The 27,592-nt window shown below is 37.8% G+C and overlaps 2 protein-coding genes across 3 annotated transcripts in view; both read left to right on the top strand.

Annotated features, from left to right (window-relative positions):
• The window catches only part of LOC150083002 (mpv17-like protein), a 108,679-nt gene that overhangs the window by 80,316 nt on the left and 771 nt on the right, over window positions 1–27,592 (top strand). For both annotated transcript variants that reach the window (XR_016547148.1, XR_016547149.1), the window contains one exon: window positions 631–707. The gene's annotated coding sequence lies outside the window, so the exon portion shown is untranslated. The remainder of the gene's footprint in view (window positions 1–630; window positions 708–27,592) is intronic.
• LOC150083003 (glycine receptor subunit alpha-4-like) overlaps window positions 7,698–27,592 on the top strand; it is a 116,289-nt gene continuing 96,394 nt past the window's right edge. Inside the window, exons 1-2 of the mRNA XM_090378348.1 lie at window positions 7,698–7,727; window positions 20,522–20,690. Coding sequence (XP_090234474.1) covers window positions 7,698–7,727; window positions 20,522–20,690 — 199 coding nt within the window. The remainder of the gene's footprint in view (window positions 7,728–20,521; window positions 20,691–27,592) is intronic.

The following is a 27,592-nucleotide window of genomic DNA, read 5'->3' on the forward strand; positions in this document are numbered from 1 at the left end:
TACTGCTAAATACGGTGCTATTTCTTGTATTCTATCTTGTGAACTCTTCTAACTGTATGGTCGTGTTGGAGTATAAACAAAAATTTATTTATTTTTATAGAGGTTACTGTACTCCATTCAGCAGTTCACTGGTCAGGTAATATGAATTCCCATGTTATAAACATTGACTGTATTGACAGCAGTAGCGTAGCTACCCTTTTTCGGGCCCGGAGACAAAGAACATGTACGGGCCCCTACCTAATTAATGAAAATTGCAAAAAGAGGAGTCAGCCAAAGACACCGGGCCCGGAGGCAATTGCCTTGCATGCCTATATGGTACTTACGCCACTGATTGACAGTCAATGTTTATAACATTTTTAGTAGATGCAAAACATATTTATATTAATTAATTACATAATTAATATAAATATATTAATTCATGTAATTAATATATGTAAATAAGCTCAATAGCTCGACATACGCTGTGTCTCCCTCACATTTTTTTCCACTCTCTATATGTTTTTTATTGACAAAATCTCTGTATTTTTGTTGCATTTTGTACTGTCGATAAATATATTTGAATTCCTAACATTTACTATAACCACATGGAACTTTCTGTAGTTATATATTTTTTTAAATTATTTTTTGCAGTGCAGAAGCTCAAAACTACAGTTATGAAGATATAATACCCCTGGGATACCAGAAACATCTTGCTCCAAAGGCAAATGGTATGAAATAACTCATAATCTTTATTGTAAATTGTTAAAGATTCTAAAATGTGCTTCTGATTTTTTTTTTTTTTATCGCAAACATGAGAAATTGTACACACACCCGGTACATGAAAGGAATTGTTATGGATTAAAATAATTATTACAGGAAGAATGAAAATTGGGAGAGTTTCTACCAGGTTACATCAGTCATTGGTCTGGAAGCATATAAAGCGGAATCGAATCCATACTCTTTCCTTGGGATGTTTTTTTTTTTTTTTTTTTTTTATGTAAACCCCAAACACGAGAGGTATTAGAACCTATAGTACTTAGTACCTTGCTTGGGTTGGAGGTTGAGAAAACGAAAGAAGATATTTGTTGACATTGGACTTGAACTTCTGTAGACTGTAATTGTCAGGAAATACGTATGAAGGAAGGTTGTTCCAGAAAACGGCAGTTGAATGAATAAACGAGGAAGATGAAAAGTTGGTTCTGCGAGTTTGAAGTTGGACAGTAAATGGATGTTGGCTGGTGGCGGCACGTGTTCAGACTGTTTTGAAAGAGGGAGCGAGAATTATAGCAACCAATTCAGAAGAACAGTGCCCATGGAAATATCTATAGAAGAGGCATGTAGCAGAAACAGTACGTCTATGAGACAGACAGTGAATAGACTCTGTTAGCGATAAATCATTAATTGACCTAACTGCCCTCTTCCAATGGAATCAAGAAGCCTGAGAGAGGTTTTCGGGGCACCACCCCAGATGTGGGAACAATATTCCATGGTAACGCGGATTTGCGATTTGTACAGAGTGAACAGCTGTTTGGAAGAAAAGTAACGCCGAGAGAGAAAGAGAAAACCAAGTTTTTAAGATGAAAAACGATTTTCTGAGAAAGGAAAATCGTTTTTCACAATATACGTTAAACTTTTTTATTAAATTTTCTAATTGTTTTTTGAATTTTGAATTAATTTTTTAATTGTTTTCAGTTGATTTTTTACTGTAATAATTTCGCGTTAATTTTTATTTGTTTTAATTTCTGGAGAGTATCATACGGAAGTGTTCTACGTATCATATTGAGGTAAACTTCTTATTCTTCTACAAATAGTGTATTATTTAAGATCTAGATTTTATATTACATAATATAAAGTTCATAAAAATAAATATATCAAAAATTTTTTTGTGTTTTTACAAATTTTCTATAAACTTATGGAGTTAATCGATTTGGCAATAAAAATATGGACATTACAGGGGAAAAATAGGACAAAAGTCATTATCATTATTCATAATTCTACTCTTCCATTGGCACCGGTTGAGTCCCTATTTAGGTATCGTCCTCCATTGTTGTCGATCTCTTGAATCTTGCATCATTTGTTGATAACTCTGAAAGCCTGTGTTTTCCTTTAGGCATTGCAGCCATTTTCTTTTGGATCTTCCTGGTGGTCTCTTATCTCCAATTCTTCCTGTCAGTACTACATTAGGCAGCCTGTGTTGTTTCATCCGGTTGACATGTCCACTGAAGTTATTTTTTGTAAATCTGCTCTATTATTCTGCATTCAAAATTTAGATCTCTCCTTACTTGTTCATTAATTTTATGTTCTCTCCAATTTGTTTTATTGATTTTCCTCAGACATCTCATTTCAAATACCATTATTTTTTGCCTTTCTTTCTTATTTATTCTCCAACTCTCTGATCCATAACTTTCTGTGGTTATGATGACAGTTTCATATAGTTTAATTTTTAGACTATTTGAGATTTTATTGCTCTTCCATATGTTTTTGAGTTTGTTCATGTGTGTCCATCCGATGTTCAGTCTGTGATTAATTTGGTCAATATTAATTAGGTTTCCGGTTATTAGAGAGCCCAGGTATACAAATTCTTTCACTTGTTCTATTTGTTGATTTTGGATGTTTATGTTTGTCTTCTATGTTTTTTCCAATTTGCATTACTTTGGTTTTATTTATATTAATATTAATTCCATAATTGTTGCTTGCTTTATCGATGTTTGTTAATATTTCTTTTAGTTGTTCTTTGGTTTCTGTTAAAATTACAATATCATCTGCATATTTTATGTGGTTTATATTTTTTCCATTTATTATCGTACCTCATTTTTCTTCAATTGATTTCATTAGTTCTTCTAGGTAGATATTAAATAGATATGGGGATAAAGGGCATCCCTGCATGACTCCTTTCTCTATTTCAAATTTCTCTGTTTTAAGGTTGTTGAATTTTAATATTGCTCTTGTATTTTTGTAGAAATTATTTACAAACATGATTATTTCATGATGAAGTGAGATTTTTTGTAGTTGCTTCATTAAATTTTCTCTGTTTACAGAGTCAAATGCCTGCTTGAAATTGATGAAGCATAGATAAAGAGGTTTCTTCTTATTCCAATATTTTTCTGCAATGATGTTTAGTGTGAATATTTGGTCTATTGTTGATCTGCCTTTTCTAAATCCTGCTTGTTCATCCCCTATTGTTTCTTCATATGTTTTAAGTATCCTATTTTCTAAGAACCTTATAAATATTTTATATATATGGTTTAAAAGGGTAATGGGTCTATAATTCTGACAATTTTCTTTATCTCCTTTTTTGTATATATAGGTACTATTATTCCACTTTTCCAGTCTTCTGGTATATTACCTGTAAATAAAATCAGATTAAACAATTGTGCGAGGTGTTTTAACATTGCATTGCCTCCGAATTTCCATAGTTCTGCTTGGATACCATAATTTCCGGGTGCCTTGTCATTCTTCATTTGGCTAATTGCTTTCTGAACTTCTTTTTTTGTTATCGAGGGTGCTTTACCTCTTCTATTATCTAAGGCAAGAGTGTTTTTTCCTTCCCCTTTGAACAGGGTTTGGTAATATTCTTTCCATATTTTTTTAATTTCTTGCGTGTTTCCTATTTTTATATTGTTTTTATTTTTCATAGTCAGTGTTTTCGGGATGTATGTTTTAGAGAGTTCCTTTATAACCCTCTAAGTTGTTTTAGAGTCGTGACGTTTATATGCCTCTTCGCACTGCTTTGCTTTGTCTTCCAACTATCCTTGCGTTGTCTTCCAAAAGTCATTATAACATTATTTATTATGGAAGTTTCACCAGAAAATCGATATAGGAACTATTTTGTTGTTATTATTGTTTTCATTATATTATATTATTATTATTATTATCAACATGAACAATATCTTAAATGTCAGATGCATCCAATATACCGTCATCTCGATTTGTCTTTAGATTGTTGTAATAGTCATGTTTAATGGGAGGAATGTATTTCAATAAGTCCATCATGTCTTTTCTCTTTTCTTTTGTTACAGATCTACTAGAAGGATATAACAAGGGCTGGTCTATGTTTTCCAGTATTGATGGTCCTGCTTGAGATTTTATAATATTTATTGAATCAAACTATCTTCATTAAACTTGCATTTGAATTGTATAATTTGTGGTTTCAACCTCTCTAATTTAATCCATTGCACATTGAGCCAGTTAACTGATAATTCCGTAATTGTTTTCTTTCTGTTAGTGAAGGAATCTTTTAATGGCTTTGTGGAAAGAAAGTCCAGTGAGTCATCTCAACCACATCAAACGTTTTTTTTTTTTCCTTCTTACATGTTCTGATGATTTCGTACCAATCAGCGGGAGAAAAAATGTTTTGATTCTTCTTCGCATGTGATTCGATAATGGCAAAATCTGAATGATTAGGCAAATAACTATGTCCACTTACCAAAAATTTCATTTCAATTGATTCGGCTTTTATCTCTGTACTTTGAACCAGTTTAATAAACTTAGAACAGTTTTAATATTTCTATTTTTTCCGGTGCACGAATCTGAGTACATTGTTATTTTTTTTATGAATTTTAGCATAAGTTTTTAATATACTTAATTAAGCATGATGAAATTTCTTGGGAACCACGCGATCCTTCAATTCCTTGGCTTCCCGGTGTTATCTTTGGGACACTGACATGGTTTATCTTGAAATTCTGTTGCAGGCATTAAACGTCCATTCCTATTTTTGTACTGCATACCTTGTAATCTTTTACGGTTCTGAATATTTCGAGCCAATTTGTCAGGATTCCGGCTCCGTTTCCGTCCATTATTTGAACGATTTGTTTCGGTAGCTGGGTTATGGGCAATATTTTCCTTGTTTGAATCTGAAGATGAATCCGAATAAATACGAAAACGTTTCTTTGAATTGGGGTTTCTGAATATTGGGGAATCACTATCTGATTCATTACTCTATAATAATAGAGTAATGAATTACTCTATTATTATAGAGTAATTCATAGAGTAAGCCTGTCACAATAATAATTACTTTCCATTTTTATTTTACACCCATAAATTGTTTCTTTTGTAAAACAATGTACTTTTATAATTAATATGATGTTTCTTGTTTAACACTTCACAATAACCTCGATTAAGGACAACTGCTGACACCAAACTGGAGTTAATCGAAATGGCTTCTGAAATACTGTATATTAACTGTTATTCAAAAGCTATACGTGGTTATGCCATCTCGTGGTGATAAATAGAAATATCGAGGTTAATCGTTTGGTTTCTGTAAAGTTAAGCACTAATCATGTGCTGTGGTACAAAAATTGAGAAATTTACAGAAAGTGGAGTTGATCAGTTTGGCCTCTGAGTGGCTCAAATATTACTAAGTGTGGGAAATTATATTTCTCACAATGTGATATTATTTATTTATTAAAAAAGTGCGAAATATCACTAAGTGATATTTCACGCTATTTTTGCCTTAGCGTGGTCAGGTGGCGCCGGTCTAAATTTATTATTTATTGGCTTATAACTTTGGTTGTATTTGCCCTATACTTAATATTTTCCAAATTTTCAGATACATTTCCTTCCACTCTCCTCCCATTTCTACTTCTGTCTTCGTTGTTTATTTGTTTCTTTGCTCATTTTCCGCTTTTTTTTTTTTTTTTTTTAATATTGCCTCTATATATTATACGACGTGTTGGTTTATTGGTTATGCAGCCACTTACGTTTGCGGTCATCTCTTTCTTTTTTACTATTAAACATTAATTTTACAGTTATATATATATAAAAGCTAAATTAAAATAGGATATTGCCAGTAGCATGGCAAACCAGTAGAGCGAAAATGAACTAAACCTAATAAAATAACAATTACAGAAAAATAATTTTCTAAATTATTTTAGGAACGTTGCTTCAACACTACCCTTTTCTTCTTTACCCCCCCCCACTATATTTTTCTGTTATTGTTATTTTATTTGGTTCAGTTCATTTTCGCTCTACTGTTTTGCCATGCTCTGGCAATATCCTATTTTAATTTAGCTTATACAGGGTGTTTCAGTTAAACGTTTCAGAACTTCTAAGAGGGGTAGGGTACATCCTGACAACTCGAAATCATATAGCAATGTGGGGTCGGAAATGCTTTCCTGAAGCGGTATTGTACACAGAATTCGTCGTGCGACGTCTTGCAGCACAGATTCGATTTTCGGTCAATGTATGGGCCGGTATTATGGGAGATCACCTCATCGGACCTTACCTGTTACCGTGTCGTCTAACCGGACCTATCTACTTGATCTTTCTGCAGCAAGTATTGCCACAACTTTTGAGAGATGAACAGATTTCTGCATCGACGCAACAGACAATGTGGTTCCAACACGATTAAATAAATAAATAAATAAATTATTTATTTATTTAATAATTTATTAAATAAATAAAATATCATAAACAATAGCACATACTATCTTATCAAAAATGACTATAGTTTTATGGGCAAAATATTTCGGTAACCATACAATTCAGTTTTATGGATCGAATGGTAAAGTGGCTTATGCTGATTTCAATAAAATTATTTTAGTAAAACTGAATTGTATGGTAGTGCCAGTTTTATTGAAACTAGCATATGCCAAATTCACCCCGGGGGCTCACATCTGGTGAGTATGGGCTTGGCAAACCCAGGGTCCTGAGCTGGATATCATCATTCTTCTCTTTCTTGGTGATGCCTTTCTACTTCTCTCTCTCTCTCTCTCTCTCTCTCTCTCTCTCTCTCTCTCTCTCTCTCTCTCTCTCTCTCTCTCTCTCTCTCTCTCTCTCACACACACACACACACACACACACACACACAGGGGTAACTCAGGAATTTTTTTTTTTTTTTTTGGCTGGTGCAGCATAAGCCTCAGGCTTCCTTGTACCATGTGGCTAATAATAATAATAAAATTACCATTCGATACATAAATCAGAATTGTCTGGTCATCGATATACTTTGCGTATGACCCTGGCCATATCATAGCTATGCTTTGGCTTCTTGGTAAAACAGTATGGTTTGTGATATATTTATTTATTTAATCTCATTTAAATTAAAGCTTTGTCTAAGCCTAAAGAATTCAATTTAAATTAAGGAATTAAAACTTTGTCTAAGCTTTGAATACCCAATGTGATGCCTTCCATCTTACACACTTATTTTTCCCAAACCTATCTGAAGCATAAGTGAATATTTTAGTAGATACTGGCATCTACTGAAAGCTGATGGATTTGCTATTGAAGAGAATACCTGGCAGGTATTTAGGCCTATGCGAGTTTCTAAGTAACAAGAGAAAACTATAAAGAGCTGATTGCAGGACCGGATTTCTCATTATACACCATAGGCACAGTGCCTAGAGCCTATGAAGCAAGGGAAAAAAAAAAAAAAAAAAAACAGTTCACTCTTGTCACTATTACTAACGAAAAACTAGCTGAGAAAACATGTACGCAATCTACTCTAGGAGCTTCAATTCAATAAACTTACGCTATCTAGAGACTGTTCTTGAAACCAGAAAAATCGAAGTGATGGTGGCTCCGTCAATTGAGGGTTTATCATTTATTACAGTTGAAACTTGAGTCACGTTAATTGACGTGACTCTAGTTTCAGTCAGTGTTAAAACTTAGGCCCCTAGTGGGACCCTACCATCATACACTGGCTAGTCTCTGACAGAGGTCAAGTTAAAAAAAAAAATGTTGAAGAGAGCACACCAGGAATTAGAGTAAAGTGGGTCAGAATGTGGGGTAAAGAACATGTAGGGGCCAAGGTGAAGGGCCCACTCGGTGATTTAAGGCAAAGTGGGGAGAGAGTATAGGGAATTAAAGTCACGGGGGCAGTGCCCCTGTGTGAGCGCCACTGGCCTTGCGCTCTGTAGGGTTATCCCGCACTCAGCAGAGTGCCAGCAGTGTAGATTCCGCACTCACAAGAGAGCGTCAGCATAATCCTACCCCAGAGTGGCGTTTGCACAACTTGGTTGCTATAATTTTCTGCACTTTGTGGGTGCTAGCATTTATTCTACCCCTATTGGGGTTGGTAGGACATTCAAGCGATGGAGAAACGGTGTCAGGGATGGTTGGTTGGTTGTTTGGGTTTTAATGGCGCATCAGCAACTAGAGTTATAATACGCCAAAACCAGACAGGGATGGTAGACTATAACTGTAATTGGTGATAACTATATCTGATGCAGCGGCTGTGGTGGGCGGACTCCAAGGGGTACATTTCTTTTTCTTTCTTTCTTTTTTTTTTTCATTTATTGAGTAAAGCGACCCCTAGTCAAAAAAATCTGGCAAATCCGCTATACATATAGACAGTCTGCGCGGTAGCACAGTGGTAATGTCACCATCCTCCCCACACCAGATGGAAAAGGTCAGAGTTCGAATCCCGTCGATGACGCGAAGAACTTTAAAGGGCTTTTTTCACTTCACGGCTGAGTTAGTCGGTTTCAGGCGTAGATAGCAAGGTTTCCCCCCCCCCCCAGAAACTAGGGTTTTTTCGTTCAGCAAAACGGGAAAATCGACCAGAGAACACACGCAATTTACATACGCAAATACAGGTTTATGTAGTCAATTACGGGAAACCCTAATGTAATAATTTGAAAAAATTTATACATAGACATGGTACAATATACAAATATTAACAATATTCCTATATACATGACACACTGTACATATCAATTCATTCAATTAGCACATGATGAACCAATCACACTGTGCAATGGTCATCCCGAAATCAGCTACAGCACTTTTTTTTTTTCCCATTTTTCATTTATTAATACACACAGTTTACATAATTCATATACACTGAATGATCACTGAATTACGACCACCCCTATGAAAATTGAATGCGACCTGCTGACCACGTGAGGTACGGAAGTGCGCAGTTAGTCGACCTACGTAGCATAAATAAGGCGTCAGTGGTTCAGTAAGTAGTAAAATACCGAGTGTGATGGGTAAAAGGAAGGATTTATCGGACTTTGATAAAGGGCATATTGTGGGTGCTCGACAAGCTGGTGCCTCGATTACCCAAACGGCTGAACTGGTGGGGTGTTCGATAGCCGCTGTAGTTAGAGTGTACCAGGACTGGCGTCAAAATGGTCAAACAACGACCCGACGGCAAAACTGCAAAGGTCAGTGAAAGGTTGATGTTGGAGGTGAGCGCCGGGTTCGACGACTCATACAGGCGAACAGGCGCAGCACTGTTGAAGAGTTGACTAGCCAATACAACATGGGCCAACAAGGAAAAATAGCTGGCATGATATGCGTCGCACGCTCGCACGTATGGGCTATACCAGCAGACGACCCATACGGTATCCTCTCCTAACCAAGGTTCATCGGCATAAAAGACTCGCCTGGTGCAAAGAGCATTCAAGTTGGACGTTAGAAGACTGGAAGAGTCTTCTAACGTCCGGAGGAGTCACGACCGGAGGAGTCACGTTATTTACTTCAATCCGTGGATGGTCGTGTACGGATCTGGCGTCAACAACATGAGACTCTTGATCAATCATGCACGGTATCAAAGATGCATTGGCGGAGGCAGTTGTATGGTATGGGGCTTGTTTCACTGGAAGGAACTTGTACCCCTGGTGCATGGGAACAACGTATCAGTGGTTGTTCCTCTATCGTTAACTGCTTGCTGACTATGTGCACCCCGCTATGTTACACTTTTTCCCAGGCCCCGGGTGCCAAGCGATTGTGACTGAGCAATTTCTCTATGCTATTACTGCGATTTCCCAAAAGTGATTTATAGTTATTTTAGGTTCTTGACGTTAATAAATTTATTCATTTAAAAACAGCTCTTGTTACAAAAACACTTGTACAGAGCAAGAAAGGAAAGGCACCTTTCTTTATTTCTTCCAGTTTACTACTAACCACATACTATACCTTGTCATGGTCTCCATTGATATAGAGAAGGCATTTGATACTACCTGGCGGTATGGCATTCTCAGTGACCTATATAATCTTGGTCTACGAGGCAACTCACCCATATTTATTGGGAACTTCCTCAAGAGCCGATCTTTCCAGGTGAGATATCAAAATTCTCTTTCTGCTACATTCTCGCAGGAAGAAGGAGTACCGCAAGGATCAGTTTTGAGTGCAACCTTGTTTGCCCTTAAAATTGATTCCATTACAAAAGTACTCCCAAATACTGTAGAGGCTTAACTTTACGCTGACGATCTCGCTATTTCTTGCCATTCTCAGAACATGAGATCTATCGAAAGGCAATTGCAGATGTCCCTCAATAAAGTTCAAAAATGGGCTGAGCTCAATGGATATCGTCTTTCCCAACAGAAAACAGTTGCGATCTACTTTTGCTGTCAACGCAAATTGCATGCAGATCCTGAACTTCGGATTTCAAATTCCACCATTCCGATTGCCAGCAATATGAAATTCTTGAGACTAATCCTGGACAGTAAGCTCAACTTCTTTGAGCATGTTAAATTAATACGTACTGCCTGTCTTAAAAAGATCAACATGCTAAGAGCTTTATCTGCCCTATCTTGGGGAGCAGATCGTACAACTTTGCTGCTCTTATATAGAGCACTGATTAGATCACGTTTAGATTATGGTGCTCCAGTTTATGATTCTGCCCGAAGGAGTGTGCTATGCTGGCTGGATCCTATTCAACATAATGCACTACGGATTGCAATTGGTGCATACAGGACATCTCCAACTCAGAGTCTATACATTGAAGCTAATGAGCCCCTTTGCATCTTCGTAGAAAAATGTTACTACTTAAATATGCAGCCAAAATACAGACTTGCCTTTCGCATCCTATTCAGCCATACCTTTTTAATCAATCACTAGTTAATCTCTATAGAAATAAACCAAGTAAAATCCAACCAGCTGGCCTACGGCTCCTTGAAATATTAGTATTAGTATTAGTAACGGCCGCATGGTGCAAGAAAGCCTATGGCTTATGCTGCACCAGCCAAAAAAAAAAAAAAAAAAAAAAAAAAAATCCGAACAAAACAATGATAAAAACAAAAAAAAAATAAAAATAAATAAATAAATAAATAACTAAATAATAATAATTAATAAATAAAAAAAATAATAATAAAATAAAAAATAAATAAAAAGGAAATTAAACCTATCATCCTATGCGCTTCCCTTACCCGAAAGTACTATCCAGATGACCTTTGAATTTCCCCAAACTGTCGGCCTCTACCACCCATGAAGGCAACTTATTCCAGTAATTTATAACTCGCTGGCTAAAATAGAACTTCCTGCAGTCCTGGAATATCACAGAACTGGAATGTTCCTCTCCACAATAGGCAACAGATAAAGAATTACTCTCATCCACCATGGACCACCTTTCCGCAACTGACCTCTGATACCTATTTTCTTCAGTGGGGAACTGCCTACCGGCAGTGACTGTGCAACAGCTCCATGCTAACCATATTCAAACCTATGCTGACTTCTTGCCGATATATACGGATGGTTCGAAATCTCTGTCAACTGTTGGAGCAGCAGCAGTGTTTCCCTCTGCTATCATATCAGCTTCTCTTCCACCTGAGTATAACAACTTTTCAGCAGAACTGTATGCAATACAGTTAGCTCTAGAAAATTTGACTCTACATCCATCTGCAAAATATATAGTTTATACTGACTCCCTCAGCTCAATTAAAGCAATGCAGAATACATCTCAAAACAATCACCATATTGTAATGAAAATCAGGAGTTTGTTATTGCAGATTTATCATCGTCAACAACTAGTGAAGTTTTGCTGGATTCCAGCACATTCAGGCATAAAAGGGAATGAAGTGGCTGATATATCTGCCAAAAGTCCAAGTTCAGACCTAACTTCTGTCCCTATTCCAGCGCCCGATTATAATATCTTAATTCAAGCAGCATGCCATGCACAGTAGACAGAATTATGGCATAACCAAACGAATAACAAACTTTTCCAGCTGAAACAATACCCAAAGTTCTGGCACTCCAGCAATCAGACAGTGCGGCGGGAAGAAGTGGTATTCACACGAATGAGAATAGGACACATCCATCTGACTCACCTCCAGCTACTAATGGGCGATGATCCCCCACAGTGTCCACGTTGCTTAGAATATCTAACAGTCAAACACATTCTGATTGACTGTCCACAGTATCAACAACATCGAGTTGCAATACTTCAAAATCTGGCTAATCGTCGAGAACCATTGACATCATATCATTGGAGAGGACGCAAATGTTAACGAGCTTTTCTGCTTTTTAAAACAAATTGGAGTGTATCATCTTTTATAAATAGGCTTCAGAACTGAAACTAATTTAAACTGGATTATTTTACATTATTCCTACGAATAGGCACACTATAGCCATAGCAGCTAATGCGCCAATAAACACCCATACCACACACACACACACACACACACACACACACACACACACACACACACACTTTTTCCTGAATGGCGATGGTGTCTTCCAAGATGACAGGCGCCTCCGTAGCCAGGTGGGCAGGAGCAGCAGTGCGTAGCACATGCTTCTTGATTAGATCCGGGGTTCCAGCCCGTGACCACCAAATACGGAGGATGTGGAAAGGTCAGGGAGGTATGAGGTATATTGAGGGTCTAGCGGCTCCTGGGATTTCTCCCATCTCCGCAGAAAGGTCAGGGAATGACCACCGCACATCCGCGGAGCAATATGGCTTTAGTTGCTAATGCTCCTAAATAATAAACAAACTGTGCCAAGATGACAATGCGCCGAGCCATCGCGCACTTGTTGTGCAGGAATGGTTTGAGGAACACAGTTCTGACTTCCAGCACATCGATTGGCCTCCGAACTCCCTCGATATCAATCCCATAGAGCACTTGTGGGACACTATGGAAAGGCATATCGAAGTATTAGGTAGGTGGGCATAATTCAGTGATCACTCAGTGTATATACAAAACTTACATGGATTTATATACAATTATATATTTTTTTCATCGTCCAGGGTGTGTGTGTGTGTGTGTGTGTGTGTGTGTGTGTGTGTGTGTGTGTGTGTGTGTGTGTGTGTGTGTCATGGTGGCTCCAAGGCAACAACCCATCTCCACCTTTGTTCTCTGTGTTGGTGTAGAAACTCTAGGTCACTTCGCCACCAGGGAGCAGCGAACACCTGGGCAGCTGCCGCCTGGTGCCCATCCCCAGGCAAGATGAAACCAGCCTGGGTCTATTGCACCCACCGGAGATATTGCAATACCGGTGGGTGCTAGCAATCCCGCTCCCAGGTTGCCTAGACCTGGGAGCGAGCAAAAAAAAGGTGGCATAGTAACCCACAGTAGTACCACTACATATTTTTTGGTAAACATGGCACTCAATGCTTAAATTATAGCAATTTAACAAGGTGGTCATAATGTTTTGGCTCATCGGTGTACGTCCTGTGGTGAAGGAATGTGCTCCCTTTCTCCAAAACCGGTGCTCCTGAGCTCACTCCTATTCTGCATCGCCTTTTTACACTTTCTTATTCCACTGAGGTTTTTTCCTTCTGTTTGGAAGCTTGTTCATATCGAGCCAGTAACTAAAAAAAAGTGACAAATTCCTCCTATCCAATTATTCACACATTGCACTTACCGGTACTTCTACTTTCTAAAGTAATGGAGAAATCCATTAACCACCAACTCCTAAATGATCTTGAAACCATCAATCTGATCAATGATCGCCAATATGGATTCCATCAGTGTCAATCCACTAATAACCTGGTTTATGTTACCCATCTACGGAGAAATTCAATGAAAAAGTTTGGTAAAACTCAAGCAGTTGCACTTGACATTTCAAACGCTTTTGATCATGTTTGGCATAAAGGTCTTCTAATTATTTTTTGTAAGTAGCTTACAGACCTAGTAAGGATCGTTAGTTTATTCTGAATTGAGACAGCGAGATTTGAAAGTTAATTAATACTTAAGTGTCCATAGATTTACCGTTCGTAACTTCCCGCCATTGTCTTTGTCATACGATCGTTATATACCGAACCTAGTTAGTATAGTATATGTTATAATATTTTCAGTGATCGGTAAAATCTATTAAACTTGTTGAACTTCGTTGGCATTTAAATTGTACTTTTAACTAAATACATATACCGACTTAGATTACAAATGTAACATAATTAATTAATACATAACTGATACGGAAGTTATATAAAGGGAACTCGGAGATAAATAATACTTGACACTAAAAATATATATATCCCGTTATAACTGTGTTGGGAGATAAGTTAGGGTTATAAACTGAAATTGAAATTTTATTTAAATTAAAAGAAATCATGACTCAGACCAGAGCAGCAAAACAAAAGGCTCAAGCTAATGGAAGTGCTGTGGCTCAGAGGAGAACTGAGGGGGGCAGTTGCCTTCTGAATCACAGCCTTCTAAAATGCACAGCTTGCATGATGTTTCTGGAGCATTCAGGTACGGGACATGATATTGCCATGGGGGATGTCTTTGTGTGTGCGCGATGCAAGGAGTGCATCGAAATCAGGCAAAAACTCAGCGTTCTTATGGGCCTATATGAGAGCTTGAAGGACAGGGTGGATGCCCTCGAAGGAACTAAATTGAGGGGCCCATCAAGCTCTCAGCTGCCCACATCAACGCCAGAGCTTGCACTTGGTCATCGCGCAACACAGCGGCAACCCCAAGGCAGAATGCGCTGGTCCCAAAGGAACTAGTAGTTGTTGGTGACTCTATTGTCAGGGAAACGGGGAACATGCTTTGTAAAAAGGATAGGTGGAACAGGACCAGGGTATGTCTGCCAGGGGCAAAGGTTGACGACGTTGTAGAGCAGATATCATCTTTTAAGGGCACAAAAGGTGATATAGTTGTACACGTTGGCACTAATGATATCAAGAGTAGGAGACCGGCAGAATTGCTTAACAAGTACAGGTCACTTTTGAAAAAAAGCCGTGAAATAGGGTTGAATTTGAAAGTGTCTGCAATTCTGCCCAGACACGATAGGAGAGAGTATATGATGAGAGCTTTGTCGATCAATTCGGCCCTGGAAAGATTGTGCAAGGCTCAAGGGGTAGAATTTTTTTCAGCCTGGACTGTACTTATTAACAGGAGAGATTGCTTCTACAGGGATCGGTTACACTTAAATAGAAAGGGTGCAAGAATATTTACTGATGCTATCGAGGCAGTGTTAGGTGGGTCGGAAAACTGCTAACTTGGGGGGGAGACAAAGACGAATAGATTAACAGTAGCCACTGGCAGAGGTGAAAGAGATTCTTGCACTGCTTCTATTGGAATGAGCAGAAGCCTGAAAAACAAGATGCAGGATAGTTCAGAGATTGCTGGGAGTCATTGCGGTACAAGTAAACACATGGGTTGTGTTAGGGTAGCTAAGAACAGAAATAGGTGCATGTATACTTGCGTGTACACCAATGCTAGGAGTTTAGTAAATAAATTTGAGGTATTGCTCAAAACATCAAAGGCAGATATTGTTGGGATATCAGAGACGTGGTGTTACACAGATATAAGGAATGCAGAACTGGAATTTGGGGAGTACAACGTCTACAGAAAGGATAGACTGGATAGGAAGGGAGGAGGGGTTAAGCTATTAGTTAAGAAATACATAAAATCCAAGGAAGTGAAGCCAGTGGACATCGCTGGACAGTGCAGTGTCGAGTCAGTTTGGTGTGACATAAGCATTGGGAGATCAAAATTGAGAGTAGGAGTGTGCTATAGGCCTAATGACGCTATTGAATATAATAAGAAACTGTACAGGGAAATAGAGTGGGCAAGTAAATCAGAGAGTCTTATAATGGGAGATTTTAATTTCCCAGATATTAACTGGAATTTGGGGGCTGGTCACTCACACACTAGCAAGGCTTTTGTGGATTTATTGGATGATTGTTTTCTACATCAGCATGTTCGGGAGGCAACTAGAGGGAGGAATACTCTTGATTTGATTATCAGCAGTGATTCTGCATGCATTAAGAATCTGCAGAGAAATGAACCACTAGGTGGCAGTGATCACAGTGTGCTGAAGTGGGATTTACTCAAAGAAGTAACTACCATTAGGGGTAAAGGGAAGGGTTATTGCTTTCGTAAAAGCGACTACGATGGACTGAGACAGTATTTAAATTCTATACAGTGGGACCAATTGATGATGTTACCAACAGCAAATGCAAAATGGGAAGCATTCAAAGAACTTATCTTGGAAGCTACTAGGCTTTACATATCAACTAAGAAATATTATTCAAGGTTTAGGCCTAAATGGATGTCAGATGAACTAATGAGGCATATGGCAGAGAAGAAACATGCATGGGATACATACAAATTAACACATGACACAGAAGCCTATGATAGATACAAGTTGATCTGTAACCAAGTTACAAAGGAGGTTAGGCAAGCGAAGGCAGATTACGAGAAATCACTGGCAAGGGATGCAAAGAAAAACAGCAAAGAGTTCTTTACTTATGTAAACTCAAGAAGGAAGGGGATGAATCAGATTGGTCCACTTAATATCGATGGGTCAACTGTTGATGATCCTGCTCAGGTAGCTAACAAACTAAATGAATATTCTGCATCGACATTCACACATGAGGAGTTATTTAGCGAGGAGAATGCCAGAGGTGTATTCAATTCTAGCAGTAAGCTAGAGAATCTTGTAATAACTGAGAGGAAAGTGGAGGAGAAATTGTTGAAGATAAACACAAGAAAGGCACCCAGGGTGGATGGGATCTATCCAGTTATATTAAAGGAGGCAGCAGAGGAAGTAAGCAAACCCTTAGCCATAATTATGAGAGCTTCCTTGGACTCAGGCGAGGTACCCACAGACTGAAGATGTGCAAATGTGACCCCAATTCACAAAGGAGGATCAAAGGCTGACACAAGTAATTATAGACCTGTGAGTTTAACTTCTTTTCCAGGAAAATTAATGGAGGCACTAGTTAAAGAAGCACTGCAGAATCATTTAGACAAGACTTCAATTATAGCTCGGACACAGCATGGTTTTGTTAAGGGGAAGTCTTGCCTGACCAATTTGATTGGATACTATGATGCAGTGACAAAGGAACTGGATGCAGGGAATAACTTTGATATTATATACTTGGATCTTAGAAAGGCTTTTGATACTGTTGCACATGGAAGACTGCTGCACAAATTGGAGCAGTGTGACATTGGAGGCAAATTGCTGCTGTGGATAAAGGGGTGGCTGAGGGGGAGAAGAAAGAGAGTGGTAATCAATGGACACTGCTCGTTGTGGACTAATGTTATTAGTGGAGTCCCTCAGGGCTCAGTATTGGGTCCATTATTGTTTTCTGTATTTATAAATGATATTGATGATGGTATATCAAGCTTAATGTCCAAGTTTGCAGACGATACAAAGTAGGCAGGGTTGTTAAGGACACTACTGATACTATGCTGCTGCAAAAGGATCTGGAAAGGTTGAGCAGATGGGCTGAGAGGTGGCAAATGAAGTTTTACATTGACAAATGTAAAGTACTACACATGGGAAACAGCAACCCCAGAGCAACGTATCAACTCTGTGGTACTACACTGACAGTGGTAGAGAATGAAAGGGACCTGGGGGTGGTTGTGCAGGCAGATATGAAGTTCTCTGAGCAGTGCAGACGGGCTTCAAGAGTAGCTCATGGTGTATTGTCAATGATATATAGGAATTTTTCTAGAAGGGATAAGGAGGTGATTATTCCCTTGTATAAGGCAATGGTCAGGCCACACCTTGAGTACTGTATACAGGTCTGGAGGCCTCATTTCAAGAAGGATGTAGGAACGAGTTGCTGGAACGAGTACAGAGAAGGGCAACAAGATTAGTGAATGGAACAAAGGGGTGCTCTTACGAAGAAAGGCTTAAGTTTTGCAAATTACAGTGTCTGGAGACTAGGCACCAGCGAGGTGATCTGATAGAGGTGTATAAAGCCTTGAATGGTTTGAGCATGCTCAATGCTGATGGGATTCTTCCTCTCGCTCAGAATAATCACCTGAAATGTAGGATAGACGTGCGGAAATTTGCCTTTAGCCAGCAGGTGGTTGGTTGGTGGAACAGACTTCCATCCCTTGTGGTGGAGGTTGACAGCCTAAATAAGTTTAAGGGTCAGCTGGACAGGTATTTTGAACGAACAGAGGGGTGAAGTGGAAGTGGGTTTTTTTTTTTTTTTTTTGGCTGATGCTGCATAAGCTTGCTTTCTTGGATCAAATGCCTGTACTAATGCTAATGCTAAGCTTCCATTTTATGAATTGCCGACTGTCATTTGTAACTGGGTATCCATTTTTCTGTCTGACTGCTTATGGCTCTCTGTTTGCTAACTTCTCCAGTAATGCTGGTGTTCTTCAAGGTTCAGTTCTTTCTCCCACTCTTTTCCTCTTATATATTAATGATCTTATTCTATTGACTTGAAATCCTCTTCATAGTTTCACTGATGAGGAATGAGACACCTTGCTCTGCACAAACAGCTTGAATTTCAAAAACATCTATTTCAAATTCCTTTAGGAATTGGAAATATATATTTTTGGGACATAAATATCTATGGGACAAAAATAACTTAATATCCAATGGGGAAAAAAGAATTTAATTTCAATCCTTCTAAAACTTAGTCCTGTATTATATCTCGCAGTAACAATTCTTATGCTCCTGTCGTTATCTTCGATGGCACTCAGATTGCTAGACAAGACCACATATCTCTATTAGGAAATAGGGATTATCCTGAATTCTAATACCTCTTAGCATAAGCACACCACAAATATTGCTTCCTCTGCATCTAAAAAACACGATTTTCTCTTTCGATCTCAGTGCAACTTTTCTTCTGAACAGCTACTCACTGTATACAAATCCAAAATCCGCCCTACCATGGAATTTTGTTCCCTCATTTTGGGCGATACCTCCATAAGTTCTCTCAGGTTGCTGGACTCCATTCAAAAGATGGTGGTTAGTTAATTAATGACCCATCTCTTCCAAAATTTTGCCATTCTGTCTCATACACATTCCGTTTCTGTTGCATGCCTTTGTATAAATCCTTCTACGGGCACTGTTATTATGAAATGGCTTCTATAATTCCCCTCCCTTTCTTCCAAACCAGTCCGAACACGTGCCGCAACCAGTCAACATCCTTTTACTGTCTAACTTCGAACTCACGGAACCAATTTTTCTTCTTCCTCTTTCGTCTTCTTCAACTTTTGTTTTCTGAAACAAGCTACCTTCAGACGTATTCAGATATATATGCTAGCACCCACCTGTATTGCAATATCTTCGGTGGGTGCAATAGAAAATTATAATCTACAGAAATTCAAAACTCTTTATCAACAGGTATCTTTTCTCCTCTTCTCAACCTTCAACTTACGCAAGGTAGTAAGTAAGTAAGTACTATAGGTTCAAATATCTTTCGCGTTTGGAAGTTTCATTAAAAATTCATTCGCAATTAAAGAACAAATAAGCAAAAATGTGATGGATTAACAACTGGTTGACTAAGACGTAATTACAGTAATATTTACAAAAAAAAGCTGGATTATTCACTTTTCCACAACTTCTCCTACTGTATTTTATAGTGTATACTGTTTCGTAGCCCAGAAAGAGTAATTTATTCGAAGCTGATTTCCATAACATAATAATCACACAGATTATCCTATAAGACTTATCTAGATACAAAAGTTTCATTGAGAAACTGGCCTTTCAAAGAAAATAAAATAAAATATCGCCAATCTTTGTCCAGTAATACGAGTCGTAATTAAACGCTCAGATCAAAACGCAATCAATTCTTAACAGAAAAGCCACTATTTCTTATTTGAAAATGCTAACCTCCGTTGCATATTGACAAAATAATGTCCGCTAAAACACATTAGAAACAGCAGTTGACTTTCCTTACGTTATCACGAACACATTAATATTTTCCAAGGAACATACGCATGCAGAAAGTTTGTATGTTAGTGAGTGTGGTCAATTGTGTGATCATGAAGTGGCAGCAACAGCGCTTCGATATGACCTTTTTAACCATTCGCGTGGCTTCTTTATTCATTCAAGGAATAAATAAGAGCAATCGTTGAATATGAATCGATAGAAAGCGTTCTGCTTTAATAAAAAATGAGAGTATGAACTGGACAAAGTATTTTTGTTTATCAGGCGATCTCCAGGGTTTCCCTTATACGCCGCGGTTTCGACTGTAAGGCATATGCCAAAGCTGCAGTATGTAAGGGTGTGTGTGTGTGTGTGTGTGTGTGTGTGTGTGTGTGTGGTTCTGTTGAATGTTGAGTGCCGACTTTGCGACCAGGAAGCGGGGGACACTTAGTCCCCCGAACCCCAACTCTTGCCATGAAGAGGCGCGCCAGGGACTGTACACAAGGCTCTTATTGGAGCTTTCAGGGAATACCTGAAAACCACGAGGGTACTTTTTAAAACTGAAACAGGAATAAATGGGAGAAGTAGAGGAGAAAGGGAGGAGAAAGTTGAGGAGAAGGAAGAGACTTTTCCCCGGAAAATGAAAATTAGGTGTTTAGGGAAGGTAACAGAAAAAAGAAGACCAGCAAACTAACGCGGTTAAACAAACCTTATATTAACCTAGTATTCATAACAAAACTTATGTTATGAATAAAAAAAAAAAAAATGTTAAACCATGAATAATATACAATAGAAAATTCTTTTCTAGGTCAAAGCATTTAATATATTAGCTAAACAGTTAAGAATCTTACAGAAAAGCACCATAATTACTACAGCCAAAAGTGAAAGTATATACATTTTAATTAGTAACGAGAAGAGACGATTGGAAGAAACCAACACAACTGTCATTGACCATTATGACAAAATAAATACATCAGGTAGTTAAATAACTAAGACACCTACTCAGACAGATGTCAGTTTATGATACTGCAATGGCAGAGATTCGTCTACTGGATAGAGAAACTGAAAAGAAACAATTCAGAAAACGCTATGTTGCCACTTCATTTAACATTAGGTAATCTCATAAAAATTCAAGGACCATTATTCGAAACAAAACTTATGAAATGATTATCCTGAAATTATTATATTTTAACTTTATTCTAATTTCGAAGTATCAAAGAATGCATACACGGCTTTATAGGGTAGTAACATTCGTCAAAGCATAAGAAAAGAAAACAAATGAGCATTATGATAAACTAGCATCTTTCACTCTGATGTTTAAATGGTGAAAAGCATCAGGGTGTAAAAAAATAATACTGCTGTGTACTTTCAATACGTCCACTAAAAATTCATCGTTTACGTTTATGTAGAACATTAGCACAGTAAAGGTCACGAATGGGTAGATTAGGTTAGAAATGGCAGAACAAGTATGGTTGACGAAGACAGTTCAAGCCGTCCGACAACTTCAACAACGGTAAGCAATGACGATGATCAAATTAAAGCCCTCATTCAAAAAAAAAAAAAAAAAAAAAAAGGACAGATAAGCTCTGTGTTGCCGGAAGGTCAGACATCAGCTGCGGGTCTGCAAATTCAATCATAAACAACACCCTCAGATGTCTCACGGTTTGTGCAAGGTGGAAACCTAACTTCTTCCGGATGAGTGTAAACGATGAGTTTGGAGATTTTCACACGATTTTTGCAGCGGTATTGCGATGAAGAAGAAGCTAGACGAATTATCACGACAGACGAAACATAGGTGCATCTCTAGGAGTCCGTAATAAAGCACAGAGGGAAAATACATCATTCTCAACAACCAAAAAATTCAAACGTGTGCCTTCTTCTTCTTCTGGCAAAAGCACGTTGACGTTGTTTTGGAATTTGAACGGACCTATTCTGAAACAATGAATACGGAACGTGAGGAGACTTCCAATATTGCATGAAACTAATAGCGTTGGAAACGAAACTACACTGCTCGACCTCATTCAGCAGCTGCAACTGTTGAAATGTTTCAAGAACTTCATTTTAAATTTCTTTCTGACCCACCATACAGTCTGCCCATTTGTCTTGGCTCTGGTATGTCCTGACCGGGCATGGCTTGAAGTAAAGGTTGCTTCAGTTGGGACTGGCAACCTCAGACCATCTGCGCGGGTAGCACAATGGTATTGTCACCGTCCTCCCAACACCGCGTGCAAAAGGCCCGGGTTCGAATTCCATCGATGATGCGAAGAATTTTAATGGGCTTTTTTCATTCCGTGGCTAAGTTAGTCGGTCTCAGGCATAGATAGCAAGGTTTTTCCTTCGGAAACTGGGGATTTTCGTCCAGCAAAACAGACAAATCGATCATAGAACACACATAAGACACACAGCACGACATATGAATTTAATTATTCGGGTGGCCTAATATAATAGGGGTTTTTTTTTTTTTTTTGGCAACCTCAGACCTATGCTCTTGTGAAGAACAAGAGACTGGCCTTCACATCGTGCTTCACTGTCCCAATTATACAGATCTCCGAGGGAGGGACGCTTGCTCTAACTCAGACTGCTTTGGGGGAGTTATGTTTGTGACGCGATTATTTTATTAAATTAACAGTTTGTTAAAGATGCCTTTAGGCGTCGATAAGGCTTTGCTGAATAGGGCGACCTACCTCCTCGTGGTGGGGACCACGAGGTAGGTAGGTCGCCGATGTTAAAGGAAATATTTCTTATCAGGTCGGTAGGAAGTTTTATTTGCTTTTTTTTTCTTCTTTTTTTTTCGCATCATGAACAAGTTAGTCGGTCTCGGGAGAAGGTTGCACGATTTCTCCTGCCAGAAGCTAAAGCTTTTAATCAGAAGCATAACTATAAATTCTAGCTCTCTCTGCGAAATTTAAAAACTGATCCCTCCTCTGCACTTTAACAACCATGGATGCCCCCCCCCCCCCAGCGGTGGCTAACCTGGGAGTACAGTAGTTTTCGCTACTGTTTTTCATCGCGGTATAACAAACAGAAATACTGTGCTAGCAGTTCTTAAACTTAAGACATAACACTCTCTAGAAAATGTGAAGTCGAAACCTATTTTCTCCATGATTAGAAATAATGATACAATATATCAAGGATTCTCAAACTTTGAGAAACTGCGACCCCCTATAATGAGTATTATGGGGGGTCGCCATTTCATTAAATTCTTATCTTCTTTCATGGATTAGGCGATCCGCCTGTTCCGATCTCGAAGACGTCTGCCCATCTTTTCTTCGGTCTTTCTCTGTCTCTTTTTCCTTTTGCTCTATATGAGTAAGCTAATTTAGGGAATCTATCATCTTCCATTCTTTCTACATGTTCATTCCATCTTTGTCTATATTCTATTATTTTTTCATTAATTGAGTAAATCTTTAATTCCTTTCTAATATTTATGTTTGGTATTTTATCTAATTTTGTACATCCTTTAACATATCTTAAAATTTTCATTTCTGCAGCTTGTATTCTATTAATGTCTCTTTGTTTCGGTATCCACGTTTCAGAACCATAAAGAAGTGTTGGTATTGCCATTACTTTGAAAAATGTCAATTGTGTTTCTTTCCTTGTTTTCTTAGCCAGAGTTCTTTTTATTGTGCACATATATTTTGAAATTTCGCCAATTTCTGGTTCATATCTTCGACATTATATGTTATAACACATCCTAGATATTTAAAATGTTTTACTTGTTCTAATATTTTATTGTCTATAACTATTTTTGTTCTCGCCGTATTTTTCCCTTTAAAAGCCATTGTTCTAGTTTTCATCGTTAATATTTTAACTTTACATACTTCTGTTATTTGGTTTAATTTAAATACTGCTCTGTAAATTATCTTCACTATCTTGAATAATTAATTGATCATCTGCAAATAACAGTTTATTAATCCTATTCTTTGTATTTAAATATATACCTGTATTAATTTCTTTCCATTTACATATCATATCCTCGATATATATATATGTTAAACAAGGTTGGTGACAAGCTACATCCCTGTCTAACTCCTTGATTTATTATACTTTCTTCTGTTAATTTATTACCCGTATCTATTACTATTTTTGTTCCTTGATATAAACTCTGTATTATTTTTGTACGATGCTTTCGGTATCCTTTATTACTCAATATGTCCCATAGTTTTCGTCTGTTTACTCGATCAAATACTTTTTCACAATCTATAAATGCTAAATGCGTTTCTAAAATTAAACACTTTTCGTTTTTCTATTATTTGTTTTAATATAAATATATTATCTGTACATGATCTTCCTTTTCTGAATCCTGCCTGTTCTTCTATTAATATTTCATCAGAGATAATTTTAATTCTATTATTTATTATTTTGCTATACATTTTATATACTGTATTTAGTATGATAACCCCTCTATAATTCTTTATATCATTTCTATTTCCTTTTTTAAATATTGAAATAATTTTTGCTATCTTCCATTTTTCTGGTATTTTATATTGTTCCCAACATTCATTAAATAAATTTAGTATCCTGTCTCTTAAAAAACTTCCTCCATACTTCATCAGTTCTGCATTTATACCATCCATTCCTACTGCTTTCATATTTTTTGTAGCTTTTAATGCCTTTTCCAATTCTTCCTTCATTATCGGATCTATGTCACTAACTGGGTCTAACTGTATCTCTTCTGTTTGATATGTTGGGTCTTTCCACAATTCTTCATAATGTTTTTTCCATTATTCTTCCTTTATTATACTTATTCTTGAAGTGTCTTTCTCTGTGCTATTCAAGTGTTTCATCATTTTATATGCCAAATTTTGTCTTCCATGAACATCATGTTCTATTGTGCTTATAAATCTATCCCATGACTCTGCTTTAGCCTTCCTTATTATATCTTTAGTTTTATTGCGTTCTTGTTTATATATATTTTTCTTCATTTTCACTTGTCCTGTTTTGTATATATTTAAGATATTTATCTTGTACTGCTTTAGCTATTTCTTCATTCCATATCTTTACCCTCCTATAGTTTTTTCCTGAGTTGTCCTAGTGTCTTTTGAATTATATTTCGTATATTATTCCATTCTTCTTCTATTTGTTCTCTCTCCGATGTTTTACTTATTTTGTCTTTAATCCTTTTTTCATATAAATTTTGTATACTTGTAATTCTTGAAGTAGATATACTTTGTAACCCAACTCCTCCTTCCTCTGTTTAATAGCTTTTCTCTTCTTCCATTTAGCCCATAACCCTATTTTTTGAGGACACTAAAAAAATGATCTGAATTAATATCATATCCTCTAAACACCCTAGTATCTCGACATTGTTTTGCTAATTTTTGATTTACTATTATATAGTCTATTATTGATTGTGTACCTCTTGCCGACCATGTATATCACATTTTCTAAAAAATGTATTTGTTATCTTTAAATTATTAAATGTTGCAAAATCTCTTAATTTATATCCATTTCCATTATTTTCTCCATAACATCCCATAATATTTTTTATTGGCTTATTCCCTACCCGAGCATTATAATCTCCCAAAATAACTACATGGTCCTTTTTCATATTCTTATCTAGTTCTTTTTGTAATTCTAAATAAAATTTATCTGTTTCTTCCTCTTTTCCATCTTCTGGAGCATGAATTCCAATTATACATAAATAAACTCTGTGTAATTTAAATCTTACTGTTATTCATTAAATTCTCGTTTAAAAAAATCTCCGTTCTACATAAATGAAGTGCATGCATAAAAGAGTATTCCAAATTAATGGAGTGTTTCACTGTGTAGCTTGGCTATAAATTGCCCGTATTCTCTAATCGGAACAGGCAGTCATTGACTTTTCAATTCACACTAAAATCACTGGCGAATTTCCACCAATACTGCCCTCGTGGGTAGCACAGTTGGGAGAATCGCCGTCTTCCCCATACCAGGTGGAAAACATCTGATCTCGAGTCCCGTCGATGACGGGAGGAATTATGTACCTTTTTCACAACGTGGCTGTGTTAGTCCCTAATGTAAAGAATGCTTATCTGGGATGTCCAAGGTTTGCAATGTACTTCTGACTGGTCACGGATCAATTTTCTCAAAGTTAGATCAGTTGGGGATATCTGAACGAATTAATTGCTTTTGTGATTCTGATGAGACTGGGGATCGCATATTATATCAATGTCAAAAATATGCAGATCTCAGAAATAGAACTAATTCCCAGGGCGCCAAGTATCAATAGTTTGACAGGGAACGATGAATTGGTTCTAAAGAGAACTTTGCGGCCTTTCAGGAGTTTGTGAGAGCAGCGTTTAATAAACGGAGAACGTTGCTATGTTTTAAATCTATTGAAAGCCAACTACAGAATAGACTGGACGAATTCCTTTAGGGGAACTGTATGCTTACAAATTCAGAACGCATTTTTTTTGTTAAATATCTTGGAAGTAAGCATGCCTGAGAGGTAAAGCGTTCTGAATATTTGGTGGGTTGCTAATTCCTATATTTAATGCACGACTATCATTGACATAACAAATCACTGAAGTGACATTTTGAAGATACTACCTTTCAGGAGTTGGTAAGAACTGTTTGAAAAAGTGGAGAGAGTTTCTTGGATCTAACGTGAAGTGAAGCGGCAAGTTGAGGAGAGCTTGCATTTCAAAGATTTCATATCGTGAATTAAGGTTTTGGTTTACTTTGGAGAAATTTTGGGGTCTCTCACAGTCATTAAGGTACTGTAGCGAACCTGGATCCTGTTCTATTGCATTATGGCTCTGGCTGTGTGAACTTTCCTGGGCTAACTAAATAAAGTCTCGAACTACCATACAATTTGGGAAAATAAACAATTGGTCTGAACCAGAAATGAGATTGTCATTGGGCTACCTTAGTAACAGATCCTGGATGGGCTCATTCTGCTGCCTTGGTAGTTGATTGTCTTACATTAGTGATTGAACTATACGGTGGCTCACTGTAGTGCCTTCGTGCTGATTGAGTAACATTAGTGACTGATCTAGATGGTGGTTCATTATGCTGCCTGAGTAATCTTATCCTAAATAATGGCTCATTGTGCTACCTAGCGACATTCCAGCTGATGGCTCATTCTGCTACCTAGTGGCACGTTCCAGATGGTGCCCCACTGTGATAACTTGTGATTGAACCCAGGCTCATTGTGCTGCCTTAGTAACTAATCCCAGACGGTGGCTCATTATGCTGCTTTAGTGACCGATTCTGGATGGTAATTTATTGGGTTGCCTTAGTGATGAACTAGCTGGTGGCTCTTTGTTCGCCTTAGTAAACAATCCATACAGCCAATCTTTAGCATGGATGCCAAAGATTGGCTGGCACGACCACCAGGTCAGTGGAGTTTACAATAAATCATCAATACAAACAAACAAACATTAATCGTATTTAGCAGTCACGGGCTTGAATCCCGGTCCACTCAAAGAGTATGTGCTGTTGCACTCTTTCGCTTGACCACTCGGCTACGTCAGGCCTAATAAAGTTTCCCCGTACCTTGATTCAAGTCTCATAAGAGGAGCTTGAACCCAAGGAACTTTTAGCAGCTTTCGTCACGCTTGGCTGAATTAGTTGGTCTCAACTGCATAATTTGTTTCTCCTGGAAAGTCAGGTTTTTCGTGAAGCAAAACAGGCCAACGTGTCACAGAATATAATTGGCTTATAGTTATCATATAAGGATGCCTCGTGGCCTTCGTTTCCTAGGCGTAAATTCAACCCCCCCCCCAAAAAAAAAACTCTGGCCTGAATAGGATTAGTCGAAAATAAAGCTGGGCATGTATAACTTGTTCAGCCTCTGTCTCGGATCGGGTTGACCAAGGCGCCTCCGTAGCCAGGTGGGAAGGAGCAGCAGTGCGTAGCACACGCTTCTTGATTAGACCGGGGTTCGAACCCGTCA

This window comes from Mastigoproctus giganteus, chromosome 7, assembly GCF_048544385.1.
Source record: "Mastigoproctus giganteus isolate SK-2022 chromosome 7, ASM4854438v1, whole genome shotgun sequence".
In the NCBI taxonomy this organism is placed as follows: Eukaryota; Metazoa; Arthropoda; class Arachnida; order Uropygi; family Thelyphonidae; genus Mastigoproctus; species Mastigoproctus giganteus.